Source organism: Lagopus muta, chromosome 1 (assembly GCF_023343835.1).
Source record: "Lagopus muta isolate bLagMut1 chromosome 1, bLagMut1 primary, whole genome shotgun sequence".
Taxonomy (NCBI): Eukaryota; Metazoa; Chordata; class Aves; order Galliformes; family Phasianidae; genus Lagopus; species Lagopus muta.
In genome coordinates this window covers 183,996,805-184,007,877 of record NC_064433.1, presented here as the reverse complement: position 1 = coordinate 184,007,877, position 11,073 = coordinate 183,996,805, and the positions used below count along the sequence as shown (strand labels likewise).

Here is an 11,073-nt window from a genome sequence, read left to right as displayed (position 1 = left end):
GGGGGTGGTGAGGCCCTGGCACAGCTGCCCAGAGAGCTGTGGTGCCCCATCCCTGGAGGTGCTCAAGACCAGGCTGATGAGGCCCTGGGCAGCCTGAGCTGGTGTGGGCAACCAGCCCATGGCAGGAGTTTGGTGCTAAGTAGCTTTTAAGGTCCCTTCCAACACAAACCATTCTATGATTGAATGATGCTGTGATTCTATGGCTCCGTGATCTTGCTCATCTGCTCTTCCAGACCAGGTCATATGAGAAGGGGCGTCTTCACCAGAGCCGTGTAGCATTAGACGGACGGTGTAACCTTAGACCACAGCTGGGGAGAAGTGTATGCAAAAGCTTCCTAAATAATACAAAGACTAGTGTAGAACTAATATCACTGATTGGCTCTGCGGAGATTACATGGCATTCAATAATCTCTGTTTTATATCTGAACCCTTCCCCTGGAAAACTTACACCAAAGTTTCGATGGGAACACCTGTTTCAATGGGAACAGATTTGTGCACTTTTTTTTTTTTTAAATCAAGTGTGCTCAATCTATTAAGCATTAATTTGTCTCTTTTGAGGTGAGAAATCTACGTGACTTGAGAACATCATAAATGTTGGAGCATAATTGGTAGCCTTGCCTTCAGGTGGGAAACAAGGGACACCCTAAAGCAAACACTTGGGCCCAGGGTGCCCCTTGCTCACTACCACAAGATCATGCCCCATCACTGTGTGCCTTTAATCATGGCAGACTCTGAGCTCACTCATTTTCCTTGCATGAATGGAGTGTGTCTTTATTACTTCGTGAGAACTTTAAATAATTTGTTACTAGAGAAAGCAAAGGGAAGAGCAGTGCCAAGCTCTAATTGCTGAATGCACCATGTCCTTTCAAGGTCCCGCATTTAATCACAATTCTCTTCCAATGGCACTGTTTGCAAACCCATCTGTTTGTCCATCTGACACAGAGGGGTGTGAGTGCTGGTTTCCCCCAGGACATTGCAAACATCCCATCTGCGGGGAAGAAGGTTTCTCTGAAACAAAAGTGTAGCCAAATATGAAACAGCAATGATCGTCCCCAAAGTGAAAAGCATGGTGAATGTCTTATAGGGGAAGAGCTGCGTGTAGGACCCATCCAGGAAGGAGCAGACTGGATAGCAGATGATGGGGGGGATTTTCAGGGCAGGTTCCCCTGCCAGCAGCCTCAGGAGGAGTCCAACCAAGAAACCAGCAGCTGAACCATACGTGTTGCTACTGGGAGCAAAGAGGGCACAACACAGCTGTGGGAAAAGCAGGGCGTACACCAGCTCCCCGCTGAGGAACCACAGGTCGTAGACAGAGTTGGAGTAAAAAGCCAGACTGGCAGCCCCAGCCCCAAACACCAGCATGGAGGTCCTCATGGCCCATAAGACCTCCCTGTCTGCAGCCTGTAAAAGAAAAGACTGTAACATTACCACAGCACTGCCTTGCCCTCGGCTGGGTCCCACCCCAGGCCTCACTGCTTCCAGCCGTCACCTCGGCTTTCCCCTCTGATCATGGCTCCCACAGCGCAGAGTGGAGCTGCACCCTCTAATCTTGAGGGTTGATTTTATGCTATTTCCGTTCATATCTTGGTCAATTTTTTTTTCTCAGTTGTCTTATGAAGAGCAAAGCTCACTGCTGTGGGTATTTGTATCCCTGCTGAGGATATGACTCCAAGCTGCATAGTGTGGTTGACATAGTGTAGGGAAGGGATTCCATCCAGAGGGACCTGGACAGGTTGGAGAGGTGGCAGAGTGGTAGTGGGGTAGCGGTTTTGAATTAAAAAAAAGGCACAGGTTACTGTGAAGCTGTAGATGTCCCATCTCTGGAAGTGTTCAAGGCCAGATCGGATGTGGGTTTGAGCAGCCTGGTCTAGTGACCCCACCTGTGCCAGGGTATTAGAACTGGATGGGCTTTAAGGTCCCTTTCAACTCAAACCATTCTGTGGATGTGATTCTATGAATAGCCCTGACCTCTGTTTCAAAATCTGCCTCCAGAGCTCGACTCAGCAGCTGAAGGACAGTCACTTCTAACCGTGGGCAGTGCAGACTAAGTTTGCATCTACCCTGAAACAAAAACATCTATCCTGACACCAAAGCTGCTGAATGCTGTAACAAAGTACCTTTTTCCTCAAGATTTTTCTGTAGATGTTGTGAGCAAACATGGAGCCAGCAGAGAGAAGAGCTGAGTCTGCAGAAGACATTGCAGCAGCAGCAATGGCTCCCAAGCCAGCAATGGAGATGTATGCTGGGCAGAGGTAGTGTAAAACAAATGGCAATATCATAGCGGATTCTCCTCTCTCGAGTGGACTTGGAAGACCATAGCTTGTCTGGTTCCAATCTTTAAGACAGAAGAAGAAAAGCTCACAACAGATCCTTCATTGACATTTCTTTCGATAGAAACCAGTCACAGCAGGGCTAAGGACTGAAGCCTGCTAAGCATTTTTGGACTTGTATTCATTTGCTGTATTCTCTTACGATCTCTTGTGATTCTCTAAGCATGCTGCAGTTCTTACTAGATCAAAGTTTTTCCTTTTTACCAGCGACATCAGTAGAAATAGCTGTGCTTCATATGTTTCTAAGAATGGGATGTTTGAAGATCAGTCTTCTGGACTTCACTTATCAGAGGTCTCTCAGAGGAGAAGGAAGTTTTGCTCTGATGTCCTTAATGACTGATGAATTTCAATTGATTTCTATAAATATTCAGTGATCTGGCTGCTATTCAACTCTGCTCACAGTCAACATAGAACTGAACTCTTCTGGGTGGGGGCTGAGGGTTTATGCAACTGAACTTGATTCATTCAAGCTGATTTTCTCCTGAACATCAAAAGCAATCTATAGTGGTACTACTGGGTCTCACTTGCAGAAGGCATTAAGAGAAGCAAGCATAACATTTCTAGGAAAACCAGATTATACAATGTTTTATGGTTCTGCCTTCCTCTTTCCTCACTGCAACGTGCATGAAAAATCATTTCACCACAATGAAATAGCTCTAGGCAGATTTGGGGGTGCTTTAAATGTCTCTAGGGCTCTACATTTCTACTACAGACTTCTAGCTTGGTGGCCACATCTCCCATAATGGGTTTTTAGGCAGTTGGCATGCATTAGTAGGAAATTTGATCAGGGCTTTTTTATCCCTTGTTTTAAACAGCTTTGGCAAAAAACATGTTCATTATTCAGATACAAATAGTTCAGCTTTACCTGTTGATGCTGCAACTGCACCAATGAGCACGGGGGGGATGGCCATTAAAAAGCATCCTAGTCCAGAGAGGTAGGAGATGAACCTTGCTTGGCTGGGTGAGGCAGCAGAGAGCACTCTTTGGAAGAAAGTTTGCCATGGGATGCTCCCAAGCACCTGAAATATTCAGATGTGAAGAGTAGTAATTACTGGATTCCTGCTTGCTACACGGCATCATCTATTCATTCAGATGGTTGATAATCTTTCCTGTTATTAAACCCTCTCTTCAAATGCATAAACTTTGCCCAGCTTTAGTCACTGAGGCTGAATAATTCTCATCGAGGGCATCCTTTGTTTTAATTGCAATGGTTGTGAAATTTTGATCAAAACAGGTTAAAGCTTTTGCAGGTGGAGAAAGTTGGGAAATAGGTTCTCTGCCATGGTAAAGGAGAATCAGAGGAAGATAAAGTTTGCTGAAGATAAGTTTTTCAAGAATGCAACTTTTGTCAAAATCTGCCTAAAGTTAACTAGAGTGTAACTTATTAAAAAATCATAATAAAATGTGAATAATTATTTTCACTTGCTTAACACACAAATTGCATCAGAGGAAGTCTGAGAATTCTGTCCTCACCAAGCAAAGCCAAGCTTCTGTGTGTTCACATTACCAATCTAGTGAGATTGTAACAACCCACTGCAGTCCTGCCTATATTGGTAGCTCAAAAGCTGAGTTGTGCAGTGGAGCCAATGGCATCATTCTTGGCACCATGGTGATGACCTGCAATAGAGCTGTTTTAATAGACTTTCTCAGATAGAGGAAATTTTATATAAATATGTTAAAAGCACATTATTGAGGCTGAAAAACCAAGATATCAGGTGGTAGGAAGTGCCTCATTTTGTGTCAGGAATAGAATTAGTTGTCTGCATGGTCTTACTCAAGAGGTATATTCCTTTACATGGGTACAGGATGCTTCCCTACCCCTCCTTTCCTGTTCAGAGCTAAGCCCTGGCTTTTCCAGGTCCATTCATTGTGCTGAAGTCCATTCAGCAGAATGGCTGAGAGAAAGTTTTATACCTCATTCTGCCCTTGCCCAGTGCATTTTAGTACTACTGGAAGAGTCCATAAGTTTTCCATACAGAAAATCCCACATAATTACTTCTCCGAATCACTTGTCCAAGCAAATTTCCCATACCAGGTAGAAGAAGTCATCCAGCCACCTTCCAAGATACTGTTTTTCTATTTTTCCAATCCAGGGGTCTTGGTAATGTTTATGAGTTGCAGTGTAGTAAATACTTTCTGTTGCAGAGTTTTTCAGGGCAAAGGGAATACAGACCAACTAGGATAGAAATTGAAATAGTTTAACATTTCTTCAGGATCCTTGTTCTAGGAAAATTTATGCAGACATTGAAATCCATGTAGAGTATAAAGCTACATAACCTTAAGCCCAGATTTGGAGTCTTCTTTTCCCCACCTGCCTTACTCTAAATCTACATGTTTCTGGTTCATGGCATCATCAAGTATATGAATCACTTCAGTAGACAAATCTCTCTCATTTCCAGCCAAGATTGTCCTGGATGAGCTCTGCTGACCTTACTTGTGAGCAGCTTGTCATCCAGCAAGGCCAATAGCTTGTGTCAGCAATGTCTAAAATGCATAAGGATTTTAAGACCTTTCAGGAGACTTGTTCTGAAGAGGATAAAGAAATAATATTGATCAAATTATTTTCATGGAGACATTCTGAAAAGAGAAAGATTTTGTCCCTTGGTTAGGAACCTGGTAACAAAGAAATGCACAGGACTTGCCAGGCTGAGGGTGATGAAAACCAACTGGATGACATCTGTGTATGCCACAGAGTAGAGGCCTCCCAGTAGAGTGTAGAGTATGACTGTGCATGCTGAGAGAGCGATAGCTAAAGAGCCTCCGATATCCAAGATGACCCTCATTGTTGCTCCTGCAGACAAGAACAGCAGTCAAGTATTTTAATGGATATTTCTTACATGTAGAATACAGAATAAATAAGGATACATTACGCCGCTGAAGTCAGCACGCCATGTTGGTGGAGGAGTGCATGATCTAGCAGAAAGCATGCAGTGAGGACCCAGGGGAGCCCATGTACCCTTCCTGTTGCTGCCTTGCTGCATGGCCTTAGCCCAGTCAGTTTGACTCCTTGCACCTTTTCTCCCACAGACAAGATGAAGGTACTAAATCATATTTCCAGAACCTTCTGTTACAGTATCGTGGATACTGCCATCTAAGAGAATATTTTCCAGAAATTGAAAATACTTTTGTTCCTCTCAGAAAAAAAGACATGAAGCACAGCTTTCCACAGTTTAGTCCAACTCAATTACCACATGTGTACTTCACTCTGTGATTCGTGTCATATGATTTTCAATAAATATAACAGCAAAATTGTTACTTACCCAGAGATGCCAGGATAGCTGCAAACCAGAACACCTCTCCGAGCAGGGGAGGAATAAAAAGTAAGCTTCCCATCATGTTCCCGTATACTTCCTGAAGGGGATCCATCACTGTCATGTAATTCTTGGATCTCATTGGATTTACAAAGAAGAAACCACCTATCAGAAGAGTTTACATTTTAATAGAATTTTGCACATATATATCATAAGAATGCTATAGTAGTTGAATATATTTCAAATTTGTACAGTGAGCGTGAAATTCATCCTTAACAGAGCCTATGGAATGATACAGCAAAGGAAATGATCCACTTGCTTAAATGGGGGATTTCATCTATCTGAGAGATTCTGGGTCATCAGGGACATCCACAGCTGATAGATACGATCCTCCACTTTTAGTACTCGTACATGTCTCAGGAGTGGCTGCTGGAATCCAGGCACGAACCCCTAGGGCATCCCTGGCCGGGGCTCTGAGCAACTTGATCTAGCTGTAGGTGTCCCTGTTCACCACAAGGGGAGTTGGACTAGATGACCCTTTCAACTCAGACAATCCTATGATTCTATAGATTTAAGACTGAGTTGAAATCTTGATTCATTGAGCATATGAAGGACATTTCCATTGACTGAAACAGAAATTCAGAAATTAGCTCAGAGCACACCTATCCAGACTTGGTCTGTCTTCATCTCCAATGACCAACCAACGCGAGACACAGTCTCCTGAAATGCTTCCCATGGAAAATGTCAGAGGTGTTGAATATTTGGCTAAAAATAGATGAACTTCTGTCCTTGTCCATGTGATGCAACATGTTGATATAACTTACTTTTCTGGTTACATTTTCATTTAGGTGTCTTCATTGTCTCTTCCCAGAATTATATTGTTTTAATCTGTGCACTGAGCTGAGTTTCACCCACCCTCATCTAAATATTAGTCTTCAGTCATACAGCCATCTCATTAAAACCAAAAAGTACGTACTGTGCCTAACCCCGAAGCCAACAGAACTGCTTGTCTGGGCACTACTGACCTGAGTAAAGATTGCAGGATTAGACCTGCACTCCCCAGTTTCATTAGTAAGAATTGCTCACATAAGAAATGCTGGCAGTATGTTTCCAAGCCTGATTCATATTCACGTCAGTTGGACTCTTTTCTCTGACTTGAGAATAAAGGTTATTGTTCCTTTAGAAATTCCTGTGCAAAGGTCTGCACAGGTCTCCTTTAATCTTCCAGTGTCCATAGAGTTATGGTATAACTCACTGTGGACTGGAAGAAACCTCAATCTCAGCAAGAACCTCAGTGCAAACACAGTAATTTCTAGGTATTGGAACAGATGTAGAAAACGGCAGACTTGACTGGGCCAGAAACCAGTGGGTCTCGGTTAGAACAAAGCTGTGAACAGCTGTTGAGTGGGACACAGCTGGACACATCGCCAATTCACCCTGAGATAAGGCTTCAGTGGCAAAATCACTAAGGTTCATCACACAGAAATTCCAAAGGAAAAAAATCAGATGATACTGATACTCTCAGTAGTTTGTGACTAACAGACTATGATAGAAAGTGGCATTCACATATCCACAGATTCCCAAAATTATCAGATGAGATTTCTGTAGCGTAAATTGCTCCAAGCAGACAAAGCTCTACACCAGCTGCGAGCTACCTTGATTCCTTATGTTTCTGTTTGGAAAGCAGCATCATCAGTGCTTATTCTGGGTTTTTTGGAAACTGGAGGAACAAAATCACATTTAAAATGTACTCTACACTCTGTTACACAACTTAATGTGCTCATTTGGTTTTATTTCCTGATTACTCTGTGAATTCTTTACCAATAAGAAGGGACAAGGCAAACCCCACAGGCGCTTGGACCCACAGCAGTCCTTTGGAAGGCAGATAGACGATTTCAGCTGTGCCATTGATGTACGCTCCTCCAACCCAGGTGGCTGCAAACATGAAAGACACAAAGGTAAATCTTGTGGTGCATATCTTCATCTTGTCCTGTAGGACAGAGAGCTTATAAACCGTTTTCTTATACAAGCAGATAATCACACTCCTAGTTTCTGAAACAAATCTCATCCCAGAGTGAGCGCTCACCACACCTGCTGAGGGAAGGTAACTGTTGGAGTCTCACTCTAAATAATTCCTGAGTTCAGAAAGAATTCATTCACAGAAAAGCTCAGTGTTCAGGTATTTAAAGGCAATCCGAATATGCTCATCCTGCATTTCATTTTTTCCTCACTGGAAGACTTTTGCTAGAACAAAGAGAAGCGCGTTTGGTATTCTGCTGTGGCTGATAGGCCGTCCTCCATGAGCGCTACTTACACTGGTAGCGAAGCAGACACTAGGAAAGGAAATGCAAGCAGGCAGTGCAGTTAGCAGAGCAAACTTGCAGCCTGGACTTAGGTGTCTTACTCAGACAAATGTCACCTGAGCTGCTTTTGAAAGAGAAAAAAAAAAAAAGGCAGAAAAGCAAATTTCAGGTGATGTCAAGCAGCAAGAAGAGAAAATAGAAGAGGAGGGCAGTGGGGAGGGAAGAGGGGGGAGCTTCACCTTGTAGCTCCCAGCAAGTGCTCAATGCCAGGAACAGTTTGTTTCAACTGGTTTGTTCCAGGAGAAAAATGCTGGATAACAGAAACTAGTTCAAGATTAAGACCACACTCTTCCTTAATGAAAAGTGTCACATTCTTCAGGCACTCTTAAATTAAACTCTCCAGCTCTTAACTAAACTCCTAAATTAAGCTCTTTAATTTAATCTACATAAACATGAGGTTCTGCTCAGTGTGAAGAGGTTTGGAAGAATCCATCCCAAAATGATTCATGAAACCGTACTCCTTTAAAGCCACACTCAGGTAAAATCTGCCCTGACATTAAAGGCAACTTGCTTTGAAAAGAAAACGGCCCCCAGATTTGGGTAGTGCATGTGTTTTCAGAAGAATGTTAAAGGTCCTTTAAGAAAGCTTACCAGTTGCAGTAAACAATCCAACACAAACTTTTATATTCCTGCCTCCAACGATGGCCATTTCAGTTGGGTTTTGGTTCTGCTGCTCCTTTCTGCTTTTCCACGAAGCCCAAATTCCAGCAGCCAAAGTGAATGTAAAAAATACACTCAAAGATACCAATCCTGGTATATTTAGAGCCATTTTCTGTTGTTTAATTTAGGTCCTAGATATGGATAGTGGATTGATGGCTATATCCTTTGGTAGTCACAGGGAAAAAAAAAAACCAAAAAACAAACAGAAAAAAAAGATTGGTGTTGCCGTGTAAACTGCTGAGTATTCGTTTCTTGTCCTTTGCAAGAGAAGAAACAGAGATTTAAAACCCAAAACGCTGAGAAGTGGCAGTTTTTCTGTCTTCCTCTTTCTTCAGAAAATATTTAAATCTTTCTTTTGTGAGGAGTGGGGAATAAGAGAGCAGGAATTACTGCTGGTAATAGCCAGTGAGCACTGATGCGAGGGGTAATGAGCTTGGCTTAAAAGAGGGGAAATGTTATATTTTGTCTGATATGCTATGTTATGAAAATAGTCCATATTTCTCTAGGTTCTAGGTCCAAGGTCCAAGGCTAACACAGCAGATAGGGCTGAGACTGCGTCTGTTCAAAGCTGTCTGAACTAAACCTACAATAATAATCAAAATAAGCCCAGGGAGCGGGGAAAGGAGATTTACGGCTGACCCACCGAAGGCACTGCTTTCTGAGATACAAAGGCAGCACATCTTCATTTCATAGAATCAAAGAATGATTAAGGTTGGAAAAAACCTCCAAGATCATCCAGTCCAACCATCAACCCAACTCCACCATGCCCATCCACAACATCAGTGCCACATCTCCACATTTCTCGAACATCTCCAGGGACCGTGACTCCACCACCTCCCTGGGCAGCCTGTGCCAGTGCATCACCACTCTTTTGAGAAGGATGTGGAGCAGTTGTTATAGGACAAAATGTAAGTGAGAACTTTACACACTGAGATGGAAAAGACTAGAGAAAAAATAAATGTAATTGAAGCTGGGGTGGTTTTGCTGATGTGTAGTGTCTACAAAAAGCATTGTACAAGCATGAAGTTGCATCAAGACCAATTCCCCACTGAGTCTGTTGTTGTGCTCTTTTGCCACTAGGTGACTCAGTTATTGCATCTATTTTATAAAAAGAAGGAGAAAGGAGAAAGGAGAGAGCAAGGGGAAAAGGGGGGAAGGGGGGAAGGCGGGGGAAGGGAAGGGAAGGGAAGGGAAGGGAAGGGAAGGGAAGGGAAGGGAAGGGAAGGGAAGGGAAGGGAAGGGAAGGGAAGGGAAGGGAAGGGAAGGGAAGGGAAGGGAAGGGAAGGGAAGGGAAGGGAAGGGAAGGGAAGGGAAGGGAAGGGAAGGGAAGGGAAGGGAAGGGAAGGGAAGGGAAGGGAAGGAGGGGGGATGGGAAAGTGGGGGGAGAGGGAGGGGGAGGGGGAGGGAGAGGAGGGGAGGAGGAGGGGAGGGGAGGGGGGGAAGGGGGAAAGGAGGGAAGGGGGGGAGGGGGGAAGGGAAGGGGGGGAGGGAAGAGGAGGGCGGGGAGGGGGGGAGGGAGGGGAGGGAGGGGAGGGGGGGAGGGAGGGGAGGGGGGGAGGGGAGGGGAGGGAAGAGAGGGGAGGGGGGGAGGGGAGGAGGGGTGGAAGGGGAACTGGAAGGGAAGGGGAGGGCGGGGAGGGGGGGGGAGGGGAGGGGGGGGGAGGGAGGGGAGGGGGAGGAGGCGGGGGAGGGAGGGAGGGGAGGGGGAGGAGGAGGGGGAGGGAGGGGAGGGAGGGGAAGGGGGGGAGGGAGGGAGGGGGGGGAGGGGGGGAGGGGGGGGGAGGGGGGGAGGGGGGGAGAGGTGGGGGGAGAGGTGGGGGAGAAGGGGGAGGGAGGGGAGGGGGAGGAGGAGGGGGAGGGAGGGGAAGGGGGAGAGGGAGGGAGGGGGGGGAGGGAGGGGAGGGGGAGGAGGAGGGGGAGGGAGGGGGAGGGGGGGAGGGAGGGGGAGGGGGAGGGAGGGGAGGAGAGGAGAGGAGAGGAGAGGAGAGGAGAGGAGAGGAGAGGAGAGGAGAGGAGAGGAGAGGAGATGTCCCTATGGGCAAGCAGATATTATAGACACCTGTGAAGGCACATGCCCTTCTGGACCTGCAGTCAGGATATTCTAGGATATCTCCAGTGACACAAAGGATAAACACTTGGGGTACTCAACTGACCCAGCCTCTGATTTCCAGCCCAGATATAGAATCACATCCTCAGCCCTGGCAGCTAAGGCACCAGGCCATTGGACTCTGAAGCAGTGCTTGGTCTACAATTTTATAACTGTGCCAAGGTAACCTCAGGAACACTTTCTCTCATTTATTAGGAGCATTATCCTAACGAGGAGTATTATCTCTTCTGACCAGCACTGCTTTGTATCTGGCTGATCTTCTGCATCAGTTTCAGTTGTAGGAGGAAGAGAAGGACTCAACTTTTTTTTTTTGTTTTTAAATCCTTGCAAATAGTTGGTCATTATATCTGTCTGAGTTTTGA

The 11,073-nt window shown here is 45.2% G+C and overlaps 1 protein-coding gene across 1 annotated transcript; it reads right to left on the bottom strand.

The window, feature by feature from the left end:
• Positions 1 to 641: 641 nt before the first annotated feature.
• Positions 642 to 9,561, bottom strand: LOC125695084 (high affinity choline transporter 1-like). The gene is made up of 8 exons (XM_048949177.1): positions 8,536 to 9,561; positions 7,403 to 7,516; positions 5,591 to 5,746; positions 4,973 to 5,121; positions 4,363 to 4,506; positions 3,196 to 3,349; positions 2,118 to 2,335; positions 642 to 1,401 (listed from the first exon to the last, which is right to left on the bottom strand). Exons 1-8 carry the CDS (start codon positions 8,711 to 8,713, stop codon positions 880 to 882), a joined length of 1,635 nt encoding a protein of 544 aa, XP_048805134.1. The 5' UTR covers positions 8,714 to 9,561; the 3' UTR covers positions 642 to 879.
• Positions 9,562 to 11,073: the final 1,512 nt, after the last annotated feature.